The 27,857-nt window shown below is 45.8% G+C and overlaps 1 protein-coding gene across 2 annotated transcripts in view; it reads left to right on the top strand.

Annotated features, from left to right (window-relative positions):
• RTN1 (reticulon 1) overlaps nucleotides 1–27,857 on the top strand; it is a 199,575-nt gene that overhangs the window by 78,914 nt on the left and 92,804 nt on the right. For both annotated transcript variants that reach the window (XR_008312043.1, XM_053276656.1), the window contains exons 2-3: nucleotides 19,153–19,878; nucleotides 22,935–23,738. Coding sequence is in view for 1 of the 2 variants with exons in the window: in XM_053276656.1 (XP_053132631.1) it covers nucleotides 19,153–19,878; nucleotides 22,935–23,738 (1,530 nt within the window). In the remaining variant the exon portion in view is untranslated. The remainder of the gene's footprint in view (nucleotides 1–19,152; nucleotides 19,879–22,934; nucleotides 23,739–27,857) is intronic.

Raw genomic sequence — 27,857 nt, 5'->3', positions numbered from 1 at the left:
AGTCTCATGGCTGAATGGGGATTTGAACTCGGGTCTCCCCAGTCCTAGTCCAGCACTTTAACTACTACACCACGCAGGCTCTCAGTTAAAATAAGTCTTGCAGAACCTCAGTTGCTAGAGCAACTCAAAACTCCATTACAATTTAATTAAAATAAACTTTCTAAACCTGAGTGGTCAAATAAGTCCAAAGTATTGTAAGCTGGCCTTAACTTATTTGTCAGCAAGTTTAGGATATGCTTAGATTAGAAAGAGAATGAACGAACAGGGCTAGCACTTAAGGAATAGCAAGAAATTTCAACACAAGGAGTGCTACAGGAAACAAAACAGTTAGGAAATGTTTAATATACAATGTAAACAGTAATTCAGGTATGTAAAGGTCATACTCGCTTTAAATACATGAAATGTGGCACAGAAAGCGTAGGGACAATATAAGATTGCTAAAATTGAGAGCACATGTAGCACTATAGATTCCATGTTTTGTTAACATTTCACCAGTCCTGAACTGAAGGCATCCAAAAAGTACTCTGTATACAATTAAGCCCTCTAAGGCTTTTGATGTTGTAGATATTGAACCCTTTACAATAATAAGTTGTATGCAAATTCAAATTACATCCCGTCTTACGTAAATCATTATTTATAATGTACTAATTTTATAATTTGTATTTTATATGAATGAATGGAAACTTAATTAGGGTCTATGACCAGCAACAAGGACAATGATGTTCAGACTGGCTGATTATTATAAATAATGTACACATTATAAAATTTGTAAATTCTTTGTGCATTATTTTATAATGTACAAAGAAGGAGAGCTGGTTATGTGGAAGCAAGCATGAATTGTCCCCTTTGATAATCAGGGTCCACCTTGGTTTGCATTTGAGTGGGAGACTACATGTGTGAGCATTGTAAGATATGTGGTCGCTCTGGGATGGTTCCTAGTTCCCTCCCTGGCATCTCCGAGATAGGGCTGAGAGAGATTCCTGTCTGCAGCTGGGGGCTGGCCTGTCCCCTTTACTAAGCAGGATCTGCCCTGGTTTGCATTTGGATGGGAAACTACAAGTGTGAGCACTGTAAGATATCCCCCTCAAGGGATGGGGCAGCTCTGGGAAGAGACCTGCATGCTTGCATGCATAAGGTTCCAGATTCCTTCCCTGGCAGCTTCTCCAAGATCGGACTGAGAGAGACTCCTGCCAGCAACCTTGGAGAAGCTGCTGCCAGTCTATGTAGACCAGGGATTCTCAACGTTGGGTCCCCAGATGTTATTGGACTTCAACTCCCATAATCCCCAGCCAGAGGCCACTTGGGCAGAGGATTATGGAGTTGGAAGTCCAATAAGATCTGGAGACCCAGCGATGAGAACCCCTGAGACAATACTGAGCTAGATGGACCAGTGGTCTGACTCAGTAGAAGGCAGCTTCCTATGTTCCTATGAACTTACAGCATAGCTCTTGATTCATAGTGTACCATACACACATTTTTGGTCTCCTGAGCTATGCAGCTGTATCCCTTCCCTTTCATGGTGGCTGATGATGTGCATTCTAGATATACGGCTTACTCACAGAACTTTGATCTACATATGTCAGGTGCGGGCAGATGCATTCTCCGGCTATGTTGAGCTGTCTAAAAATAGGAGTCCCAGGAGGCACTGAATTTAGTATCTAGGCCAAAAATTATTGCCAACCGCTACATATTTTAATTGCCTCCTCGCAGTCTGCGGTGGCCCAAATTGGTGCAGTGTTGCAGTGAATTATGCGTGTGTCAAATTCCTCCACACATTTCTTTTTGAGCTTAGTGGCTTCTCCTTGCAAGACAGAAAATATATTATGGCTTTCTCCTCACATGCAAATTTTGCTGTTTGATTTGTAGCTGCCAGCATCCAAGGAGCTCTGCAAAACCAGCCCCATCCCATAAAATCACAAGGCTGTTGTAGAAATTTTGCATTGTAGTACAGGTGGCCATCGTTATTTGCAGGGGTTCTGTACTCGCCTGTAGGTGCAGATACGGAACCCGCCAATAATGAAACCTTACCCCTTGGGAATCTAGGGGTTAGGTTCCTACTTAAAATAAAGGGCTAAAAAAGTGAGGAGGAGGCAGAAATGAGACAAAGTACTGTACCATCCTCTCCAGCAATGCCCCCCTCCAACCCCAATTCCTCTGATTTTCCACAAAAAATTGTGGAATTTTTTTTTAAAAGCCAGAAAATTGATTGATTGATTGTTGCATTTATATACCGCCTTTCATTAAAAGCAATCACAAGGCGGTTTACAAAAGTTAAAAAACATACAATAAAATGACAATAAAAGTATTAAGCTAAAAATATAAAAACAAACCAAATTTAAAATCAATAAAATACAAGCATAAAAACGATGCACAGATAAAAACAAATAGAAGCCACAATAAAACAATTAGGTAAAAGCCTGGATAAAAAGCCAAGATTTAACAAGCTTTCTAAAAGCTGTAATGGAGTCCAAGGAGCGAATAGCCACTGCGAGAGCATTCCAAAGTTTGGGGGCAGCAACAGAGAAGGCCCTGTCCCGAGTGCATGGCAGCCGGGCCTCCCTCATTGTCGGCATCCGGAGCAGAGCCCCCTCAGATGTTCTCGTCAAGTGAGCAGCAACCCGTGGGAGCAGGTAGTCCCTCAGGTACCCCGGGCCCAAACCATTAAGGGCTTTAGAGGTCAAAAACAGCACCTTGAATTGTACCCGGAAACGAACTGGCAGCCAGTGCAGCTCTTTCAGAATGGGTGTGATATGCTCCCGTCGGGCAGCTCCAGATAAAACCCTAGCTGCCACATTTTGCACTAACTGTAGTTTCCGGATATTCTTTAAGGGCAGCCCCATGTAGAGTGTGTTACAGTAATCCAGCCATGACATGACTAAGGCATGAGTAACTGTGGCCAGATCTGCCTTCTCGAGAAAGGGACGCAGCTGGCGCACTAGCCGAAGCCGTGCAAAGGCACCCCTGGCCACCGCCTCCACCTGAGCTTCCAAAAGCAGAGCCGGGTCCAGTAATATCCCCAACCCTATCCAGCTCTGCATTGTAAAATGGTAGCCGGAAATGACATCGCTAGTCATTTCTGGGTCATTTCCGGCCACTCAAAACTGTGAATAGGCTAATTTTTGCATATTTTTATACCACGGATTAAAAAAATGTGTCTCTAAGACCTGTCCACGGATACACAAACCTGTAGTTGTTGAAACCGCAGGTGATGAGAGCCCCCTGTACTTTAATGCCTGGTCTACGTATATGTTGCAGAATAGAATATTATCATCTCAAGATGGTTGAGTGGACTGTGCTCATCCAGACTGCAAGTGTGACAAACCATTTTTGGATGCTTATCTATCTGTCTATCTATCTATCTATCTATCTATCTATCTATCTATCTATCTATCTATCTATCTATCTGTCTGTCTGTCTGTCTGTCTATCATTGCATTTTATACCACCTCAAGCAACTGTCTCTAAGTGGTGTGTACACAAATGATTTAAAACGGAATAAAATTAAATAGTTTAGAGTTTAAAGTGTGACAAAAACAAATGCTGCCTGCAAATATAAAACAAGCACAGTGGTGAGAAAGGTGATTAGCCTAGTCCTCTTCCTGTTTGACTATTTTCTGCTGGCAGAGAGTTCGAAATGCATACACATACACATATACATGTACTGTATGTGTACCAAACCTGTTTATTTATTATTTATTTATTGGTTTGATTTCTATACCACCCTTCCAAAAATGGCTCAGAGCAGTTTACCATGAGCAGTTTACCAACTCAGAGCAGTTTACCATGTATACATATGAGAAAGCATTTAAAATATGGTTCCCCCATATGCAGCCTGAAACGGTTTGATTTATTCTACCCATGAGTGGCTCCAGAGAGCGGGGGGAGTAACTTCCCCCCATTCTGTTTCAGAAATCTATCATGTAGGACAGAGCTCACTCATTTTGCCCCTTCTGTGCCCCCTCTGATCCTGCCCTCTTAGAATAAGAACATAAGAACAGCCCTGCTGGATCAGGCCCAAGGAAGCCCATCTAGTCCAGCATCCTGTATCACACAGCAGCCCACCAGATGCCACTGGGAGCCCACAGGCAGGCGTTGAGGGCATGCCCCCTCTCCTGCTGTTACTCCCCTGCAACTGGTACTCAGAGGCATCCTGCCTTTAAGACTGAAGGTGGCCTATAGCCCTCCGACTAGTAGCCGTTGATAGACCTCTCCTCCATGAAATTATCCAAACCCTTCTTAAAGCCATCCAGGTTGTTGGCTGTCACCATATCTTGTGGCAGAGAATTCCACAAGTTGATTATGCGTTGTGTTAAAAAAGTACCTCCATTTTTTGGTCCTAAATTTTGTGGCAATCAATTTATTTATTTCATGGGATGACCCCTAGTTCTCGTGTTATGTGAGAGGGAGAAAGATTTCTCTCTATCCACTTTCTCCACTCCATGCATGATTTTATAGACCTCTATCGTGTCTCCCTGCAGTAGTCTTTTTTCTAAACAAAATAGCCCCAGGTGTTATAGTCTTGCCTCATAAGGAAGGTGCTCTAGGCCCCTGATCATCTTGGTTGCCCTCTTCTGCACCTTTTCCAGTTCTACAGTGTCATTTTTTAAATGTGGTGACCAGAATTGTACACAGTACTCCAAGGGTAATCCACTTTTAGTGGCGCAGTGGGGAAATGCTTGACTAACAAGCAGAAGGTTGCCAGTTTGAATCCCCACTGGTATTATATTGGGCAGCAGCGATATAGGAAGATGCTGAAAGGCATCATCTCATACAATGTGGTAGGAGGCCATGGTAAACCCTTCCTGCATTCTACCAAAAGAAAACCACAGGGCTCTGTGGGTGCCAGGTGTCGAAAGCGACTTCATGGCATAATTTACCTTTATTCCAAGTGTGGCCGCACCATAGTTTTGTATGAGGGCATTATAATATTAGCAGTTTTATTTTCAGTCCCCTTTCCAATGATCCCTAGCATGGAATTAGCCTTTTTCACAGCTGCCACACATTGAGTTGACATTTTCAACGAGCTGTTCTAGTGCATAGTCATTCAGCATATCTAGAAATTTGACCTCCTTGTCATTACTTGACTGTGAATTTACCCAGTTTATGTGTGGGTAATTGAAGTCACCCATTATTACTGTCCTGCCTCTCCTTGACGCCTCCCTGATTTTTTTGTGCAACTCCCAGTCACGGTCAGCGTCTTGATACGGAGGGCGATAGCACGTCCCCAGTAGCACATTCCCTTTCAGGCCTTGTATTGTCACCCACAGGGTTTCTGTGGAGGACTCCAGTCCACCTAGGTTTTCTAGCTTGTTAGATTCTATCTAACATACAGTGCTACTCCACCTCCAAGGCGCCCCTCCCTGTCCTTTCTATAGAGTTTATATCCAGAGATAACAGTGCCCCATTGGTCCTCACTGTTCCACCACGTTTCTGTTGTGCCCACTATATCTTTTGAAATAAGACATTCCTGCTAACTGGGCGAAGAGGCACCTTTTACCATGGTGATTCTCTTTATTTAGCAGGGGGAGAGTAACTGGCCCTATCCACCCCCAGCACAGTACTTCCAGTGACTGTTGCTGGTGTGTGTCTTATGTTTCTTTTTAGATTGTGAGCCCTTTGGGGACAGGGAGCCATCTTATTTATTTATTATTTCTCTGTGTAAACCGCCCTGAGCCATTTTTGGAAGGGCGGTATAGAAATCGTATTATTATTATTATTATTATTATTATTATTATTATTTATTAATATGCAAATGTTTTAGAAAAACAATAGTACCAGAGAAGTTGTACCTGGCTGGTCAAATCAATACGTGAAATTCAACACCCCTTTTAGCCTTCAAGTCCCTCCACAATCCTAGCTGTTTGGTTCCTACTTTCCCACATTGCTCCCCTCCCCCCCTATTGAGTTTTCTCAAGAGCTCCTCAGATCCACAGCTCCATACCTCGCCCATTCCCCAGCAGTGCCAGCTCCAGCACTGGCGCTGCTCGAGACGAGGCCTGTGCACCGCTGGCCCCATGTCCTGATGCTGACAGCAGTGTCAGGCAGTAGGGCCAGCTTTGCCTCCCTCCTGCAGCCCCCACCCTTCCTCATCGCCCTGGGGACAGGTTTTCAACTCCAGGTTTGGCAGTGGGGGAGGAAAGAAAAAGCTCCTCCTCTGCTGTTTTTGCTGCTGCCTGACCTGCAGCTTAAAATCCATCCCTGAGGGCAGTGGGGTGGCCAGGAGCAGCAGGCAGAGGAACATAGGAAACTGCCATATACTGAGTCAGACCATTGGCCTATCTAGCTCAGTATTGTCTTCACAGACTGGCAGCAGCTTCTCCAAGGTTGCAGGCAGGAATCTCTCTCAGCCTTATCTTGGAGATGCTGCCCGGGAGGAAACTTGGAACCTTCTGCTCATCCCAGAGCGGCTTCATCCCCTGAGGGGAATATCTTTCAGTGCTCACACATCAAGTCTCCCATTCAGATGCAACCAGGCCAGACCCTGCTTAGCTATGGGGACAAGTCAGGCTTGCTACCACAAGACCAGCTCTCCTCCCAGAGAAGAGGAGGCAATCCCCAGGCAGATTATTGGGCAGCAGCAAGATGCATCCCGCCACCAGAGCAGTTCTTTGGGACCAATCTGACCCTCCTTGCACGTTTTGCAAGGAGCACCCTCTCTTCTCCCATCTTGCAAGAAGCATGAGGAGAGGAGAGGAGGCTGTTGGCATCCTTTCCTCCTCCTCCCTGCCCCCCCCCCCGCCTAGGTTTCTAGGAACTGAACTGAAATATTTCTGCCTGCCTCCCTTGACTCTTTGCGTTTTCTTGTACTCTCCCTTTAATCCCTTGCCAACGACTTCTGGCTATGCAGGAAGACTAAATTAGGGAGATGCATGCAAATCTTCACAGTGTGTTTTTCCTTAAAAGGACTGGGTTTTGTGGATGCATAATTTGGAAGGTTTTATTTTTTGAGAGTGCAAACCCTGAGATCCCAGTTGACAAGGGATTTTATGCCTGCGCCAGAGCTTTGGTGCGCTTTGCTCTTCAGCACTAATGCTCTTTTCTCACTCTGTGGGGATGCATACCATCTACAGTCTGTACTGCAATCTGGAAATTATCATCATCATCATCATCATCATCATCATCATCATCATCTTATTTATTTATTTATTGCCAGTTGAAGGGTTGCACTTGCTTGCAGTAAAGGCTGTGGCAGACGGAAAGAACGAGTCCATTTTGTGTACAGGCGTGAGATGGCAAGCGACTGCCCCTGACCTATTTTAATAACAAACACTCCTGAAAATTACAGGCTTCTATGGAAATCCTTAGTGGATAAATGCGATGCTGTTCAATAGCCTCGGTAAAAGATGGATTGTTGCTTTGGCACAAATGTCGTAAGTCGATAGAGTGGCGATGATATACAAATATACAAATGTTGTATATTTGATAGTGTGCTGTAGGGCATGGCCATGGAGATACATTGGGGTGTGTGTGTGTGTGTGTGTGTGTGTGTGTGTGTGTGTGTGTGTGTAAAGGGATTTCAATACCAGCATAACCCAGATTCTGTGCCAAGAAAAGCTACATCCTATAATCTGAATCCTACATGGAGCTGTCCTTGAAAATGATTTGCAAGTTTCAGCGGCTGCAGAATGAACATAGTGTAACAGAGTTGGGAGTGTGTGTCTTGTGCACCTCCAGGGATAGCCCGTGGGGAGGAGAGAGGTTTCTACTGTGAGAGAGTGACCTTGTATTGTCATCCTTAGTTGATAAATAAGAATGTCTATTGTTCTTACAAGGAAGGTCACTGCAATTCGTATGAAATAATCTGCCTGGGTAAACAGCTGGAATAGAACCAACGGCTAAATAATAGTATGGAGTTACATGATACAGAGTGATGCTATGGGAGGAGAGATAATCCTGTGGTAGCAAGCGTGAATTGTCCATTTTGCTAAGCAGGGCCCACCCTGGTTTACATTTGAATGGGAGACTACATGTGTGAGTACGGAAGATATTCCCCTTAGGGGATGGGGACACTCTGGGAACAGCAGCTGCATGCTTGCATGCAGAAGGTTCCAAGTTCCCTCCCTGGCTTGTCCCCTTAGCTAAGCAGGGTCCACCCTGGTTGCATATGAAAGGGAGACTAGAAGTTTGAGCACTGTAAGATATTCCCCTCAGGGGATGGAGCTGCTCTGGGAAGAGCATCTAGGTTACAAGTTCCCTTCCTGGCAGCATCTCCAAGATAGGGCCAAGAGTGATTCCTGCCTGCAACCTTGGAGAAGCCGCTGCCTGTTTGTGTAGACAATACTGAGCTAGATGGACCAATGGTCTGACTCGGTAGAAGGCAGCATCCTATGTTTCTATGATATATGAGAACAGCAGCACACAATCAAGGTTGACATACAGAGCAAAGATACACCAGTGCAGCAGAGAGGCAGCAAATATGTCCCTGAGAGCTGCGCAGCCCTCAGGGATGTATTTTGGGGTGGCATAGAGGGCTTCCTGGGGAAGGAGAGGGCATAAAAAATTGCCACATTCACACCGCACAGGTATACTTAGTTGGAATGTTCTGTTAGGATGAAAGGGTCTAATGCTGTAAGGATGTAATTTTCTCTTGCAGCCCTGGTACATCCTCCTTGCTCTGTATGCCAGTCCAGACCTCTTCTCAACTGTTCAGGAGCGGTAAAAATGTTTGCTTTCTATAAGGGAAGGGAAAGTAGTCAGTCTAGCTGGTATTAAAAACCTCACACAGACCCTAGAAAGAGGAATAAGATTCTGGAGGTTGGGGAGGCGGAATGGGACTGAGGCAAGACAATACTAAGCCTGGAGAGCCAGTCACTGTAGACATTACTGAGCTAGATGGACCATGGTTTGACTCTGTGTAAGCCAGCTTCCTATGTAGCAGCTTTCCACTTTTCTCCTACAGTCATGTGACCTAGAAGCATGGTCATAGGAACATACTGTAGGAAGCTGCCTTCTACCAAATCAGATCACTGGTCCATCTAGCTCAGTATTATCTACAGAGACTGGCAGCAGAGGGAACTTGGAACCACCGGTGTGCAAGCATGCAGCTCCTCTTCCCAAAGCAGATGCAGATCCTCTTCCCCATCCCCTAAGGGGGATATGTTACAGTGCTCACACGTAGTCCAAAGCAGAATGCACAACTCGCAATCCCCAGCACAGCGTCCCTCCAGTGGCTGTTGCAGGGGTCCATCTTATGGGGTTTTTTTTAGACTGTGAACCTTTTGGGGACAGGGAGCCATATGTATTTATTTATATCTATGTAAACTGCTTTGGGAACTTCTGTTGAAAAGTGGTATATAAATATTCATCGTATTTGTATTACTTGCAAACACGAGCTGTTTTGTAGCCAATGCTAGAAAGCCCCAGCTCTGCCTGCAATTCTCAGTCACTGAACTTCTGCATCCACAGGTTTGTGTGTGTTTTAAAAAATAAGACTCACAGGATGTCGTATTTCATTGTAGGCTTCAGCCTCGTGAAAGGAAATCAGAGCCCGGAGAATGAGGAAAGCTTCACAGGAAACGGGACCAAAATGTATTCTGAACGGTCATCAGGAATAGCTAGGCACAGGGGGTGGTGTGGTGACAGCAGCGGCAGGGCACTTTCCGGATTAGACCCTGCAACTGGGTCACGGCGTATCTGTGAAGTGTGCTTCCACACTCCCTGTGTTGTGACACCGCAGTCCCTACGCTGACAGCAGGGTGCCACTCACATTTCCGACGCCTTGTTTCGGATTTAATTGCTGCGATTTATTGATAAAACGTTGTATGTCTGGCGTAAAAAGGTTGCTGTTTGGGTTTGTTTTTTTTTAGTTTTCACGAGACTGATTCCCCTGCTGGGCGCTTTGCTATTTACATTTTGAATGTGATCTGCCTGAACGGAAGCATTTTGCTGCTGTTGAGCGGCTAACCTGGAAAGCACCCAGCATAACAATTCTGAAACATGGCATCATGCAAGATGTCTATCATACCGATGATGATAATAATAATTTCAGCAGCAGGAGCCCTGGGTGCCTCAGGGATATGAGGTGCCTCTATAAAGGCTCTCTCCCAGAAAGAGTAGGAAAGTCATTTCCTTTTACTTGTACGTTATGATGAAAGTAAATACAATGTTCTGCCAGGGCTGTTGGCAAAGTCAGTCAAGTCAACTTGTTTGTTTAGATGTTTAACACCTGCTGGCAATTATTCATCTTCATGAGATGGTGGATTTACAGCTCTCCTTGGGGTGAAAGCAAAAGCAAAGGTATCTCGCCACTCCTGGCTGGTTTAGCAACTATTTGTTCCACCACCCATGTAAGGATGACTGGGAATTATAAATGGAGCAGGGAGTTATGGATTCAGGATCCTCAAGCTATAGTTCCCAGCTTCCTTTGGAAGAAGCCATAATAAACTAGCATGAAACCCTGGCAAGGTTGTAGAGTGGATATAACCAAACGTTCCCCAGGTTTCGCTGCAAAAATAGGAGGCTGCTTTTGTTCCCCATGGTTTGCTGTACAACAATGGTTTGCTGTACATCTGTAATTCCCAGGATTGCTGGTCTTGTGGTAGAAAGCATGAATTGTCTCCTTTGCTAAGCAGGACCCACCCTGGTTTGCAATTGGATGGGAGACTACATATGTGAGCACTTTAAGATATTCCTCTTAGGGAATGGGGCCACTCTGGGAAAAGCACCTTCAGGCTTGCATGCAGAAGGTTCCAAGTTCCCTCCCTGGCAGCATCTCCAAGACAGGGTTGAGAGAGACTCCTGCCTGCAGCCTTGGATAACCCACTGCCAGCCTATGTAGACAATACTTAGCTAGATGGACCAATGGTCTGACTCGGTAGAAGGCAGCTCCCACTGTTGCTACGTTCTCAGGCAGTTAGGAGCAGTGCTTTCATGAGGCAAGGTGAAGCAGTTGCTCAGTCTACAGATTCTCCCAGTCTCCTTGCTGCTGCCATCAGAGCAGCTCTTGGGACCAATCAGATGCAAGCTTTTCATGGAGCAGATCTCAAGGCCCTGATGGCACAAGTTCCTCCTGACCTCATACGCTGAAGGAGTCTTTCCCAAGTCTACCTGGGACCTTCTGCACGCAAGGTAGATACTCTACCACTGGGTAAATGGGGAAGCCTTCCCACTGCCAGCGTGGCCCTTCACCATGCTGCTGCTTGTGTGGGCATGGGGCACACTGGAGGGGAGGACAGTGGAGGGGAGAAAAATTCTGCCTTCCCTGCAGCCTGCTCTCCCCCCCCCCACCCCCGCGACCGCGCGAGGTTGTGTGAAAGACCTCATGGAGTGAACTTGAAGCTTTTGCATCAGACGGTCAACATCTTGGTCTGTTGGAAGTAGTCGCCACGTTGAGCCAAAGTTATTTATCCCAACGAGGCCCTGGATTAAGGTTGCCATCTCCCCCATATTTCTGGGCAGTACCCGGATTTTAAGCACATCACCCGGATTGCTTAGCCTGCCAAGATCCCCCCAGATTCTCAGCTTTCATTTTAAGAAGGGGGGAAAAAGCTAAAGTCTAGCCCTTGTAGAAGTGGAGTTATGGAGCAAAACATGTGGTCACTTTTCTACTCAACCGCTGGACTTCAGTTAAGGCAGGTAAAGCGCAGGAGGCTAGCTGGGAGAAGTTCACAAGGACATCGGTCCCCTGAGGAATGTTGCCTTTTTCTTTGCTTTCTTAATCAGCAGCGGATCTCTATCCAGCAGTTGAGAGGATAGCTTGATTTTGATGTAAATCACTGCCTACCAGACTGTGTATTGTAGTGTTTAAGGTCTTTGGCTTTATAGTGCAATCCATTCTATGCATGCCTACTTAGAAGGAAATACCACTGGTTTCAATCAGATCATCTCTCAAGTAAGTGTGTACAGAGTTGCAGCCTTAACTGAAAAGCTGTGCATTTATTTATTTTTTTTGTTCTATTGCTGCTGTTAATATGTCAAACTTCGTGTAGTCTTCATTTATTTTCTATAGATATTATTTTGTTTTTGTGTGTTCACATTTTGCTTTAAGTCACCATGAATTCTCCCTGCCCCCTGCTCTTTTCAAAGCCTATACAGGAGAAACTCATTATCTGGGGGGGTTCTGTTCCCTCAGATTACTGCGGGGAACAAAACAGCTGATAATGAATCATTGAGTCTATGGGAACATGGGGGTTAGGTTCCCAGACTCAAAAAAACCCATCTCCAAATCACCCCCCAAACATAAAAATGGACCAAACAAAGTCCTCTACCATGCTCTGCGGGCCACCAAGAGTCCAAGGATGCCCCCCACAAGTGCAAAGTCCCTCAAATTTGGCTTAAAATTGCATGTTTTTTGTTCTAACACAAATGAGCCATAAAATGGCTCCTGTGCTCAAAATGGCAGCTGGAAATGGCCTCCAAGGTAATTTCCAGCCACCCCCAGCATGCAGAGACAAAGAATTAACCCCCTTCTGGCTGGATTTTTTCTGTGTATGCCGAGGTCGGATGTCCATTTCCTGACTCGAGATACATGAAACCTCGTATACGTGAAACCATAGATGGCAAGTCCGCAAATGGAGAGGCTCTCCTGTAGTCATTTTGGTGTTACTTTTTATGTATTTATCTCAGGATGTAAATGGTGACTGTAACAAGGCTTAAGCCTGAAAACCTTAATCCCTAGTGCCAGTTTTGTAGGGTTAATGGTAGAATTTAGTGGCAATGGAAATGCATTCAGAGTCAATACTGCTCCTCAGCATGAGTTTTATAATTATCTTCACCTTCACCAATAAATAGCATATTTATTCACCAATAAATAGCATATCCAGGCATTGGAAAATGGAGTGGGATGGCAGTCTGCAGTTGGTGAGAAATCCATGACAGCATTACACACAGCTCACTAGACAATGTTAAAAACTGAATTTCTATATTAGAAAGTGTTAGGATATAAGGTCTGGGTGTTTAATACTCAGGAAAATGGTCAGGCAAAGCGATCTTCCCCAACGATTGCTGGTAGATATCCAGAGCAAATACAAGTCAACTGGAAAGAGCATCCGCTAATTTGCACGATTTGCATAATATGCAAATTTGCAAGCCAATTTACATAATAGGCAAAGGGTGCCCAGATTTGGAGAGCTTGAATATGGCAGCCCTACCCTGGATGCTATCCCAACCTGCCTTGTGCTGTCCTTCGATTGGCAAGCCTTCTTTAGGCCATCTGCTTCACAGCCATTGGGCCAGATGACAAAGGAGTTGGGCTTGCCTGGAATGATGCAGAGGTCCATGAAGAGCGTGGGTTCAGGCATAACATGCATCTCAGGGGGAGCAGCACTTGGTTTGGCAGGCCACCTTCAGATCTTGGCTACATACATCTCAGTTTGAGGCCCCAGCTGGACCTCAAGTTCCTGCCTTGGCGTTGGTTCAGGCGGTCTCAATCAAGTCGGTCACCAACTCTGCAAGTGGGTTCAGCGTTATGGGTGAATCCGCCCACTATCCCTCCCCGCCCCCACACACCTGCTGCTAAATTATTTTTATTATTTATTTATTTATTTAAACCATGGGGAATCCTAATCACATATTTCCTGCTTTGCATCTGGTTGTGCGTGGAATCTACCCAAAGTCTCAGTCCTGGAAAATAGCCCACAAGAAACCAATTATCTTGTGCAAAGCAGTGGTTGATTGCCAGGAGGTCTAGGACCAACAAACGGAAGTACTTTTTCACACAATGCGTGATCCACTTGTGGAACTCTCTGCCACAGGATGTGGTGACAGCCAACAACCTGGATGACTTTAAGAGGGGTTTGGATCACTTCATGGAGGACAGGTCTATCAATGGCTACTAGTCGGAGGGCTGTGGGCCACCTCCAGCCTCAAAGGCAGGATGCCTCTGAGTACCAGTTGCAGGGGAGTAACAGCAGGAGAGAGGGCCTGCCCTCAACTCCTGTCTGTGGCTTCCAGTGGCATCTGGTGGCCCACTGTGCAAAACAGGATGCTGGACTAGATGGGTCTCCTTGGGCCTGATCCAGCAGGGCTGTTCTTATGTACATGCATTCCCCCCACCTACCCTTCTTTTTTGCAGGCCCTGAACAATGCCTAAGTTAAAATGCCATCTGGCATTTCCACATAAGGCCTCTCATATTAACGTACTATCAAAAGATGTCTGCTAATTATTTTTCTTCTGGCTACTGTAGCAGATAATTCCTTGCTTAGGCAAAGATCTGAGTCAGGTATAGGGAAAAGTACATACCTGTACTACTGATGCGTAAAGCTTTCATGAGCGCCATCTACTGGAGCAGAGCAGCACTGATTAATATGATTTCTTTCTTAACTGTGTTGGTTCAATGAAGTTCCGGTGCTCTCCAGGCTTCCTGGTATGTGCATTTCATAGGTAGCAGCTGTAACGATGGAAAGAGAGAGAGAGTTTCAAAAAGGAGCATCTGGCCATTCAGAATCTGAGACAGATATTGGTTATAGAACTCAGTCAAAACACCTGGTGCAGTCTAGTAGAGAGATACCTAATAATGAAGATGACCAAAATAATCCCAGTAGTAATTGGCACCCTAGTTGCAATTCCAAAACACCTTGAAGAGCACCTCAATACTATAGGGGCCATGGAAATTACCATTAGTCAATGACAAAAAGCAACTTTACTGGGAACAGCTTACATTTTGCGACGATATTTATAACAACAACAACAACAACAATACTGACAATAAAATCCAAGCATCCCAGGTCCTTGAGAAGGACTCGTTGTCTGGATACAACAATCCAGTCAATAACATCTGTCTGACTGTGTGAATAATAAGTGAATAATAATATAATTAATAATAGATAATCCTGGAGATCTTCCCTGCAAGGTTCTTGCATTTCTAGAAAGGGATGCTATAGACTGGTTTTAGGGAGATTTGGCATAGTGCCTTCACTGTACACTGTGCTTTGGAGACATTTCATCAGCAAAAAAGGTCTGCAATCTAATGTTGTTTCCGAATAACTAGGAAGGGGCTGTGCCTTGGAGAAGGAGCACATGTTTTAAATGCGGAAAGTTCCAGATTTCAGTCCTTGGCATCTTCAGTTAAAAGAATATCTGGGAAAGACCCCTGCCTGAGACCCAGGAATGCTGGTGCCAGTCCAAGTCCATAATACTGGGCTTGATGGATCAGTGGTCAGTCTTGGCTGAAGGCAGCTTCTTCTGACCCAAGAATTACATGTTGGGAGAGTCGTGGCTCAGTCGTTACGCACATGTTTTGCATGCAGAAGGCCTTAGATTCAATTCTTGAATGTAACCTGTTAAAACCAGATCTTGAGTACTACTACTGCTACTACTACAGCTATTTATATACCGCTCTTCAACCAAAGTTCTCCAAGCGGTTTACACAGAAAAAAACACACTCCACATAAATAAGGTGGTCCCCTGTCCCCAAAGGGCTCACAATCTAAAAAGAAACTTAAGGTAAACACCAGCAACAGCCACGGGAGGGATGCTGTGCTGTGGTTGAATAGGGCCAGTTGTTCTCCCCGTGCTAAATATAAGAGAATCTCCACTTTAACAGGTGTCCCTTTGCTCAGTTAGCAGGGGTAGGCAGGCTGGAGAGCTGCTGCCTGTCAGAGTAGACAATATTTGGTCTAGACTCGGCATAAGGGAGCTTCATAATATCAACAGAAGCACAGAGAGCAGGGGCCGGTGGGCTAGGGGGCAATTTATTTATTTTTTATTATTTATTATTAAGAATTTTATACCGCCCTTCCAAAAGGCTCAGGGCGGTTTACATTAAAATCAATTAACAATTAAAACAGAAATTATAATACTGCATAAAATAATTAACAAGTAAGACATCATAAAACACCAATTAAAGAGCCAAAACAATTTAAAAACAAGTTTTAAAAAGCTGAGAAAGCTTGGTTGAAGAGATATGTTTTCAGAAGTTCCTTAAAAATTGCTAGAGATGGGGAGGCTCGTATCTTATTAGGGAGCTCATTCCACAATCTTGGGGCAGCAGCTGAGAAGGCCCGTCTCTGTGTAGCCACCAAACGAGTTGGCGGCAGCTAGAGACGGACCTCCTCAAGTGACCTCAATGGGCGGTGGGGCTCATAGTGAAGAAGATGCTCTCTTAGATAGCCAGGGGCGGGCCTAAGCTGTTTAGGGCTTTGTAAGTTATAACTAGCACTTTGTATTTTGCCCGGAAACCTATTGGCAGCCAGTGTAGCTCCACCAACAGAGGAGTAACGTGATCTCTCCGAGATGACGCAGAGACCAATGTGCAACCAACCTGCAAGTGAATTGAGTTAGTTACCCTTGGAAGGCGAGGTTTAAGGGAAGAGCCATAGCTCTGTGGAAGAGAGAGGGTCTTGGTGGCACCACATGCATGACTGGGGAAGGAGTTCCAGGTCTAAGGGATAGTAAAAGAGATTTAGAGACTCCTTTTCTATATGTTGAGGTTCTCAAACTTGGGTCCCCAGTTGTAGCTGGGCTACAGCTCCCATGACACCCAACTATGGTGTCCTGTGCAGTTCCTTGTGGTGTCTACCAACATCACAAGGCATTTTGACCTTGAACGTTTGCTGCCTGGAGCGGCTGGCTGGCATACTTCCTTGCGAGTAAACATCCCAGCCTCCATGCTGAGCAGCAGGCTGGAACTACCTACTTCTCCAGAGCATCTGCTTGTGCAGAAGCACCACAGCCTGCTGCATCTGCTTTGCTGGATCTCTTGTTCTTTTTATTATTATTATTCTACCAGAGACAACCACAGGGCTCTGTGGGCGCCAGGAGTCGATATCGACTCAGCGGCATGCTTTGCCTTTACTGACGCTTACATGATCTGCCCATTTTCACACTAACTTGATCCATCTTGAAATGGCTGGGGCAGAAATCTATATGGGTGTACATATGAAGCTGTGTTGCCCTGAATCTGATCATTGGGCCTTTCCAGATGGCAATAACCTGTGGGACGTTCAAAGCTGTCATGCCATTTCTGTGAGCAGTCTTACTCCCTGTACACACACTGCTGCAAGCTTTCATGCTACTTCCTAGCACAATCTTATCCTCTGTACACATGCCGCGCAGGGACCATGCATGATTTTTGCAGCAGTGCTTGTTGGCCAGATGTTGCGTTCTGAGAAGAGCCCACACTTTCCTCCAGTAGCCATAAATGTCATAATGGGAAATATAGAGCTGTGCGTGAACCTGTTCAGAGGCCCTTTTACAGGCCACCAAACAGGTTCAAACACCGGACGGTTTGGGGGCTCGAAGGCAGGGGGCAGGGGGGTGACTCTAAGGGCAGGGGAAGGTGCACTTACCCCTCCCTCCCCTTTCCCTCCACCGGCGCTCCGTTAGTAAAGGTTCCGACATGCGCATGTGCGCGCCTAGTGTGCACACATGCACCCGGCAAATCCAGCCACTTCTGGCCAAAGAGGGAATGGGGCGGCAGGGAGGTCTGCTGCCGTCCCGACTGAGCCTTTACTAAAGGGGATTTGGGAAGTGGAGGGAGGGCCCTTAGAGATATCCCCTCCCCGCCTTCGAACTTCTCCCGCCCGGTTCTGTGCACATCCCGGAAACATCCCATGCACCATTGGGAAAAGGTGAGCTGGCCAGCAGGTGGTGCTGTGGAACTCGCATGTGGTCCCTGCTAGGAAGTAGCATAGAAGCTGCAGCATGTACAGATTGCGCTTGGAACTTGTGTGGAAGCTTTGCGGAGCCCTCAGTTTATTTCTACCTAGAAAGATTCATCGGTTCATCTAAGCCAGCATTGTCTACACTGACTGGCAGCAGCAGCTCTTCGGGGTTTCTGTCAGGTGTCTTTCCCAGCCTTACTTGCAGATTCTGTGGACTGATGGGAGGCACTGAGCTATGGCTCTTCCCTGCAAAGCTCTTGCATTTCTAGAAAGGGAAATTACAGGCTCGTTGTAAGGAGATTTGGTGCAGCTGGGTTCAAAGGTGACTGCCGAGCAACCGTTTGGATAAGACAACTTCTTCGGTTGCTGGAAAATGATGCTGTGTTGTTTGGTCAGAAATCGGGCCTGCTGGGTGAATTGGTGGCCACACAAGAGATTAATTGGCTACTGTTTGCCTGGAGGCACCAGCTTTCTTCCTGTGTGTCTCAATTCTGCCGGCATCATATACAAATCTGCCTTTGTATTGAGCAGGGTTATCAAAGGCGATCTTTCTGTTTGTGTTGTGGCTAGGCCTTGTGGAGGAGATGTGGTGTCCAGGAGTGCATGGTTTGCCTAGCACCCTGCACCATCCTCAGGAACTTAAATCCGGAGGAATATTGGAGGGAGTAAAAAACAAAGCTTTGTTATTTCTGTTTTCATTGTCCTTTTTGTTAGAATCATTTGGAGGAGTAATGCTATGGGGCCTTTTAAGCCTGACATAGCTTAGGGCCTCAGCATATCATAGTCGGGTCCTGCTTTCCGTCCCCCCTCAATAGAATGCTGAGATGGCTCTGTCCTTCCCAACTCCTGACTTGCAGATGATCACTGCCTTCTGCCTAGGTTTCTGCTAATTCATGGCTGAAAATCAGGAGTGCAGATGGCTCCCGAAGCTATGTAGGACTCTCGCCCTACCCAATTTATGTTTGTGTGAAAGTCTTAAATGAGTTACTGAGGGCAATTCCAGACCAGTGGCTCTTCTGTTAAGTTATATTGGATCTAGACTAACAACGTGCTGGCACAAGGAGGTTGCACACCAGCAAAACAACTGTGTAGTTGTGCAAAATCCCAAAATCGCACAAATGTTCCCTGCAGTGTAAATGAAGAGATCCTGCGGAAGGAGGTGCACCACAGGTTGCACACCATGAGGCCGTTCACACAAGCAAAAACTGGGTAGGACACTTCTCCTATTCAGGTTTGGGAGCTGTGAGTGCTCCCAGTTTTGAGTTGTGTGGGAGCAAACAACTAGGTAGGAGGAAGAAGAAGTGATTGTGTGGAAGCAAGGTTGGAGGAAAAGCTGGGTAGGAAACTTATTTTAGGTTGTCTGAATGACCTCCTTGTTGTGCAAGTACAAGAATGTTTGCATTAGTGCAGCAATCGTCGTCTGGAACACAACCTCCAGACGTAGCACAACTAGACTGTGCAACATCCTTGCAGTGTGCAGACACTTGTGCAAGCACTTCGTTGATCTGTACATCAGCCAGCATCATACTGGTGATTATTCATATGGGCAATAAAGTCTCTCAAGCTAGGACAACAATTTCTCCCCACTAAATTCTATTTCTGTTTCTTTTAGGAGGTATGGCAGCCTCTCATCTCTATGATTTCAGTTCTTCAAAGTCTCCGGACAGAGGCAATGGCTCCTTTTACACCTCCCTGATTTCTGATGACCTCTATACATCCCCTCAGGATTCCTCTTATTTCACCGGAATTCAGCCCAAAGGGGACGTCCATGTGACTACTTCAGACAGTATGGAGGGATTTCATGTCCAGGATGGGATTTCTTTTGAATCTCGTGGTTTATTCAGCTCCGATTCGGGAATAGAGATGACCCCAGCCGAATGCACCGACATCAACAAAACCTTAGCTGATTCCACGGAACAGATGAAATCAGAAGCTTATAAATACATGGACATCAGTCGATCAGAAGAGATCAAATACCAAGAGAGGTGTGACACAGGCTTGGGAGATGTGGGCCCTCCAAGTTTGTCAAATAAGTGCCAAGAGGATCTAACTGGAGCTAAGGGAACAGCTGCTGAGGGGAAAGGGAGAGGTCTATCGGAGGGGTCAACTTTTGCATCGGAAATGTTTGGTGACCATCAATACCGTGCCTCAGTGACAGCACCGGTCAAGATTACATTTACTGAGATAGAAAGTGTAGAGGAGTCTGTTACGCAGGAGAGAAGTCCAGAAAAACAAGAGGTAGGCCTCAAACCAAGCCATGAAGTCGTTCCAACGGTGACTGTGTCTGAGCCAGAAGATGACAGCCCAGGGTCTATAACACCACCTTCTTCAGGAACAGGTAAAGACTTCATGCACTCATAGGTGCAGGCCTGAGTATGTCTTTCTTTGAAGATGATTTGCAAATCCCTGGGGGACCCAAGCAGTGTTCCTTCTAATTTTTTAAAAATTCTTTGTGCAAAATGAGTTTTGTTCTGGGCGGCGCCATCAAGGCAGTGTGTACACACGTGCATTCAGAGTGGAGCCTTCCTGATTTATTGTTAGATTTTTTATACCGCCTTTCATTAAAAGAATCCCAAGGCGGTTTACAAAACATTTAGAACAATATAAAACTATTAAACAATAAAATATTTTTAATAAAAATAAATAAAATAAAAAATATTTAATTTTTAATATATGAACAAGAAATTCACAGAGCTTTAAACAATTCCCAGTTTATACTGTCATTCCTTGCTAACTTCTAATATTTTGAATAATTCGTTGTTGAACACTGTTCTGAAATATGGCCTGGAATCTTTGCTCACGATGCTGCATAAGGGATTCAACCTGGGCAGGATCTAACATTAACTGAGTGGGCACAAAAAAACCTGTGTGTGCATGCACACGCTCACGCCTTAGAGGGTACACTGGACCCAAGGTTCCCAACCTTGGGACCACCAGAGGTTGCATTGCTTCCTATGTAAAGTGAACAATTGGTTAAAAATGGCCAGGGCTGAAGTCTGCATGTTAACCAGATCCCTTGCATAGAACTCCAGATGTTTGGAGGGAAGTGAGGAGAGCATATCCTCGGAGGAACTCTGTTCTTTGTCCTACTTCATGGTGAGGTAAAACTAGTATCAGCTGGTACATCATTAGGGCGGTGTAGCTCTTACCTAAAACAATATCAACAAATCAAAAGACAGGCCAAATTTTGAGCTGAAAAAAACCAAATTCTGTGGCTGGCATCCTGACTAATTTTGAAGTGGCTCAACAACAAAAAAATTGTTCTGGTGAAGACCGCGTAGCTGTGCTAAATTACGAGGTTTTTTGGAACTAGACTCTTCCACTCTTGGGCTGTTGCTCAGAAGTTCCCTGCAAAGCATATGAGGCATGAACTTGTTGTGCAAGGGCAAACATACTTGTGCTAGCACAGGGCTGCACAACTTACTTACTTACTTCCAAATGTCGTTGCACTACAGCTCCCATCATCCCCTGTCGTGGTGGCCAAGGATGATTGGAGTTCTAGTCTGGGAAATTTAGGAAATTTAGGACCAGCAGAAGGAAGTACTTTTTCACATAGCGCATAAGTACTCTATGGAATTCTCTTCCATGGGATGTGGTGATGGCCACTAGCTTGGATGGCTTTAAAAGGGGCTTAGACAAATTCATGGAGGACAGGTCTATCAGACAGGTCTATCCTAGTCTTGTGGCTCTAGGCCACCTCAAGCCTCAGAGGCAAGATGTGTGAAACAGGATGCTGGACTAGATGGGCTGCCTTGGGCCTGATCCAGCTGGGCTGTTCTTATGTCCCACATCTGCAGCAGGGCCCAGCTGTGCAGCCCTGTACTATAACAACGCTAGTCTGGAATGCAGGCACCAGACTTAGCATAACTAGCCTAGCACTAGTGCAACATCCTTGCACAACTGCAGCATTAGTCAGCATTAGTCAGCATGCTGACCTGTGATCTGTGCTTATTTACATCTATTTGCATGACCTGTTCTGCTTCGCCTAGTCATGAGGATGGACAAAAGGCTAAGTAAGGTATTAATTCCCTGACCCTAGGAAATGGTCTCATTCCTCCTCATAACAACCCTGTGAGATAGTTTGTTAGTCACATTATGCAGATGGAGAACTGAGAGATATCAAACTGGTCCAAGGTCACCCAGTAAGCAGATGGCTGAGCAATATCACCCACATACATTTAAACCCATCTTCATATTCACAAGGCCTAAACACAATTATTATTTTTTCAAATGAGCGCTGTGAGTCTCAGAATGCTCAGTTCTGCACCCCACACAAAATCTAGGCCTGTGCAGTGCAATAATGGAATATACATGACCTTGAATGTTTGGTGGGATGCACTGATTCAGTAGACCAACAGTGTTTCCCAAATGGGTGTCAGGTTTTCAAAGTCTTTGCTTTAATTAACAATGAAGAAGGTCCTTCTCTTATTGTAGCAGTGGAAGTGATCTGGACGTTTTCTCCAGATGATGTCTTGCTAGTCTTCATAGGCGTGTATAACTCTGAGCCATAAAATCACAGCCAGCTCTGCCCCAAAGTAACCCAACTTCTGTGTTAAGGAAAAACAAATTAGCATAATAAAATATGTGGCTATCCTCTTATACTCGTGGGATGTATTCTGCTGCCAAGATCAATGCTGTCATGGAATGTGAAAAGAAAATTGCTAGGGATGGGAGAATGGAAGGATGGACAGTTGTGAAGATGGGGAAAATTGGGATGTAGTGCAAGGAACTAAACAAATGTAGCAATACAAAAGAGACAAGGGCAGGACACTCAAGTCCCTCACTTGGACTCTGTAAGGTCTTCTGGCTTCTGTGATTTCTCAGAGCGGGTTCCCAACCAATGGTGCTCCAGATGTGGCTGAACTGTAGCTTGTAGCTGGGGATGATGGGAGTTGTAGTTTAGCAACATCTGGAGTACCACTGGTTGGGAACTCCCATCTTTGAATAATTAAAAAGGATTCATTCTAATGCACAAGTCTCTCTAAGGCAGAGGTTCTTAACCTTGGATCACCAGATGTTGTGGGCCTTTGCCCTGAACTTCTCATAACTCAGAAGTGGGAAGAATGAAAGCTTATCAGATATCCTTCATCCTGAATGCTTGCTTTGTAATTGCAAGATACCAAGGGGAAGTTAATGCATCTTCATTCTGAGAAGACTCATGGAAATGGTTCATGTACATCTCTATGGAGGAAATGCCTGAGTTTCCTCATGTACGTTTTATGAGTAGTGTATGAAGATCCTTGTGTGTTGTGGGCTCTTTAACTTGAGGTTGGGAGCTATGTTTTTTTGCTAACCAAAATGTGTTCTTCTTTTCCCCCTTGCTTTCTCCTTTTTCATCTTCTCTTTCCCCCCATTTTTCTTTCTTTCTTTGTCTATCTTCTCTTGAAATTCCAGAACCATCTGGCTCAGAGTCTCAAGGGAAAGGAAGCCTATCAGAAGAGGAACTCATCAGTGCCATTAAAGAAGCAAAAGGCTTTGCCCATCATGAGCTGCCTGAAGGCCAACGACCTGCAGCTGTTGCCCCAGAGAGACGAGATCCAAAAAGCAAGGTGGCAGGACTCCCAGCTGGTGGCGCTCCCTTAGATAATGAAGTGAGCAGTGCTGAGTCTGGTGATTCCGAGATCGAGCTGGTCTCGGAAGACCCACTCGCGGCCGAAGAGGTTCTCCACTCCAATTATATGACCTTCAGCCATGCCGGAGGCCCACCTCCTTCCCCAGCTTCTCCTTCGATACAGTACAGCATTTTGAGGGAAGAGCGGGAGGCCGAACTGGACAGCGAGCTCATCATTGAGTCGTGTGATGCTTCGTCGGCCTCTGAGGAGAGTCCTAAGCGGGAGCACGACTCTCCCTTAATGAAACCGATTATTATGGACATTATTCAGGAAGAGAACCATTCCAGAAATGAAAGCCGCGGGGCCTCAAATTACAACGTAAGTAGCTCCAAGGAGAGCAGGATGAACAGGGAAAACCTAGCTGACTCTGCCTCCTACCTAAAGTGTTCCTTTGCTGCACCTAAAGTTAGCGTTGATCCACCTTCTTCCTCTGCTGTCAGTGTTGAAGAGACAAAGGACAAAGTAGCGCAGAAGAAATCAGCAGAGGTGGCAGCCACGGTTACCGCCAACCAACCACCTTCCAAGGGCTCAGTGGGAAGAAGTCCCTGGCCTTCTCCACCACTGCCAATTTTAAATAAGCAAAAAGGTAATTTTGTACGTTTTATCTTAAGTAATGAATATTTGCCCAAATATAAATGAGTGCGGGGGATGCATTTTGATCTACCAGAGACAGGAACAGTGATGTCTTGGCTTCCCATGGGCAGTAGCTGAAGGTAAGCCTATTCCGTTGAAAAGAAAAACGAATTGTAAACAGTATGGGTTTATGACTCCTGGGACCAACAATTGAGTTTATTTTCAGTTTAACCCTGTTTGAAATTCAGTTTATTGTTCATCTGGCAGTTTACTTTTACGGCATAAAACAAACAGCATGCAACCAATTCATTTGCTCCAAATGAACAAATATTCTCAGACTTTGTTCCATTGATAAGAAACGGTGTTTGTTTTTGAAACTGTGGCTTACTGCAAACTAAATGCACTTGATCCAGCCCATTATATGTAACATTATATGTAACAGAATAATTATTCCCACTAATTAAAAATGCAATTTAATCTTGCTTATTTTCCACTTTGGCATTAAAGGGGGCTTAATAGTTTTCCTAAAACACACCAGACAGCACAATGAAACAGAAGTATGTGAAATAAAAGAAATATAGAAAAAAAGGGCTGACATCCAGACTAACGCTACGCTTGTTCAAACATATTATTCTGGCTCAGCTGCATTGAGAGCTTGTGTTATAGTCTAGTGTTAAGCTACTGCTGACATCCCTGCACCACAAAGAGCACAACTGGTGGTGTGCCCTTCTGCTGGGAAGCCACTTCCTCCAGCCGTTTGCTTTGCAAGGAATGTTTGCAAAAGAACACAACTTGGGGATTTTGCTCTCAGTTCTATTGGCCGTATTCGCATGTAACAAAATCCCAGTGGACCTGCAGTTCCACTTCCCCTGCTCTCCCGTCCAATTCGGAAGTGATGGAGAGCTCCCTTTCTGTAGTCAGGGAGACTGCAGAGAGGAGGGGAAACTGGTTGTGCGAGCTTCCTTCTTCCATGAAAGACAGCCTGCACAGCCAATCACGCTGGAGTTGAGAGAGGAGCTTCCTCCCTCAACTCCAGTTCCAGGGGACACAGCCTGCAGTTCCGAATTTGGATGTACTGCAGGCTGCGTCCAACCTTGGGTTGTGGTGACAAAACTCACTACAACCCAGGGGTTCGGATTGGAGTTACAAATCTGAAATACTGGGTGTGTTGCCGCTGCAAACTGCACTTCCATGCATCCGGATGTAATGCTCGTGGAATCTCTGGCCCATTCAATGCGGTTCCACGTTACGTGTGAATGCAGCCACTATTTTCTTGTGGGTGCAAAACTTTGTTGTGTGAGCTCAGCATTAGTCTGGATGTCAACCATGGAAAACAGCAACAAGGCCATATTCATAAAAAGATACAGCAAACCATCCTAACTTTCATCAGCTCTTCAAGAATAATAAGCAGGAAAACATTCAGCCATCAGTAGCCAAATGTTTGACAGAAACGTAAGGTTTTATTTATTTGATTTGATTTGTTTTGTTTTGATTTGATTTCTATACCACCCTTCCAAAAATGGCTCAGGGTGGTTTATACAGAGAAATAACAAATAAATATTGGTCGCCATTTGCCTAAAAAGGGGGCTCAGATCAGATGATCCTCCACTCCCATCTGGCCCATGTAGATGGAGGGGAGTAAGAGTATTCCCTGTGCCAGCTCTGCCTCTGACATCCCTGGCTATCTACATGGGACCATAACGTTTAAGTGTGGAGCAATGGATTTTATGCACATAGGCCATATTACAGTTTTGCGGGACATCTTGGGAAGCGGATCTGGCACACTTGAGCGGGCAAATATGCTTTCCTTCACCCCTATGTGTATGGGGCAGGTTGGGATGAGGCCAGTCCAGTGTGGCCCAGAGTGAGGAGTGAAAACCCCTCCTGCAGTATATTCCACAAAGTGGGGACAACTGGAAACGTCTCCCACTGGCTCGCCCTTGCAAAATCAAATTAGAGCTGCCAGCTGAGGTCTTCAAAAACACTGTAGTCCCTGGGGACAGAACTAGAAGCAAAAACTTTCCATGTGCCTCTGTGGCTGGTGCTGGCAGATACTAGGGCTGTCCTCATGGTCATGATTAGGCTAGGAGATTTCTCCAACCCAATTTAGGGAGCTGGGCATACGCCCTGTATCTGATGGTGTGTTAGATGGAAGTAAGTGTGGAGGCAGGGAGCTTGATCATCTGTCAAGCGCCATCTGGGTAGGAGGGTGTTTCCCTGAAGCTGGGGACAGAATCTGGGTACAGCAGGCTTGGCCTGCCCAACCGGGGCTTGATGCACAAGCAAGCTGCACGCCTCTGTCCTTGCTTTTTTCTAATACATTATCAGACATGGGGAGTACACCCAGCCCTGGAATTAGGGTGGGAGAAACCTGCTGAGAGCTGATGTTGGCAGGCTGAGCATGTGCCTGGATTCTGGTGTGGGGAGAAGAGCCACACGGGGAGGTTTGTATGAGAGCAGACCCCACCCCTGCCACTGCCAAGTTTCCACCTTGCCTTTCCATGTTCTGCCACCCTCACCCTCCTCCTTCTTAAGTAAGGGGGGGCAGCTACGGAAGAAGCCCTCACTTTGACCTTGGAATCCTTCATGTAGCCGAGTATGGAATGGTGCACTGGAACTGATCTGGTCCCATCCTTAGCATGGGCCCCTCCATTCAAGCATGCACACTAATGGAGGGGGGGGCTTCTCAAAGTAGCCCATACATTCTTACAGAGTAGGTAGAAGAGGAATTGGATGTCCCTGGGAGTATGTGCTCCTGTCGGGCATGTAGTCTGAAGCTGCTGATGTTCCCAGTTAGAACCTATCCTCCCCCGCTCTGCCCAGATTTTCTGCCCAACTTAACACCTAAGTTTTAAGTTGTGGGGAGATTCTTGGGAGAATAAAGTGGGGGGGGGGAACGGGTGCATTGGTGGCTTCAGGCAACATGCCCGACGGGAGTGCTGAAACCACTCCCCAAAACCACCAGTTCATCTCCTATTTACTTTGCAAGTAAAGGTAAAGTGTGCTGTCGAGTCGGTGTCGGCTCCTGGCGACCACAGAGCCCTGTGGTTATCTTTGGTAGAATCCAGGAAGGGTTTACCATTGCCCCCTCCCATGCAGTCCGAGATGATGCCTTTCAGCATCTTCCTGTATCACTGCTGCCCGATACAGTATAGGTGTTTCCCATAGTCTGGGAAGCATACCACTGGGGATTCGAACCGGCCATCTCTGGCTTGCTAGTCAAATCATTCAAGTACTTATAGGCAATTGTGAGAAGCTGCCCTGATCAAGAATTACGATGCTGAGCTTACTTGTGTTCAGAAAACCTTGGAATGCAGCCCCAGATACTGGCCTCTGCTCAGATATTTTGGCAACTGGCCCAGATATCATAAAACTGACTGGGCTATCCCCATCCCCACTGTGATCCAGGCCAGCTTTTGAATGGAGCTTTAGTTACTTGTTTCCCAGTCCTGGAGTAGAGGCAGGGCTAACAAACAGCCAGCAGCAAGAGCACTGAAAAAACAGGCTGCAACTGCCTCTCTGGACATCATATCTGTCCTTGTCTTTGAATACTACAACTCTTTCCCTTGGATTCTACACCTACCCAACTCTGGCTGGTTTCGTACCTAACACTGGAAGTACTTTGAGTAGGTTTTTGTTTGCTACAAGCATTCACTTGTAGTCTTAAAACACCCTGTCCCTTTCCCCTCCAGTGTTATTGGAGGAGTCCATCAGACGTGTGGTCTGTTGGACAATATCCACCACCACCCCTATCCTGCTCATCAGATTGCCCCTGAGAGAATCTGGAAACTTCAGGTTCACTCTCACTTAACCAGGACTAAAGTCCTTGACCACAGCAGCCACACACAACCACCACCACTTACCTGTTGAAGTAGAGTTGGAGGTGAAAGGCAGAAGAGATGTTTTGAGTTTGCCCCACCAACAGGCCACTGGCTCTGTTAAAGCTGACTCTCTTCATCCTCTGTTCCATGATGCATGCTCAGACTCCTCCAGGTGCTGGGCAGAGGTTTCCTTACCCTGCACAGCACCCTTATGAGTGTGCAGATAAGATCAAAATCCAGGTATGGAAGCCTGCTTCGTCATGCAGATCCCCTTGATGAAAGTGCATTCATGTTAAATTTCTTTGGTAACT

This window comes from Hemicordylus capensis, chromosome 1 (assembly GCF_027244095.1).
Source record: "Hemicordylus capensis ecotype Gifberg chromosome 1, rHemCap1.1.pri, whole genome shotgun sequence".
Classification (NCBI taxonomy): Eukaryota; Metazoa; Chordata; class Lepidosauria; order Squamata; family Cordylidae; genus Hemicordylus; species Hemicordylus capensis.
The sequence above is the reverse complement of the archived record's forward strand: the minus strand, read 5'-3'. Positions and strand labels throughout refer to the sequence as shown.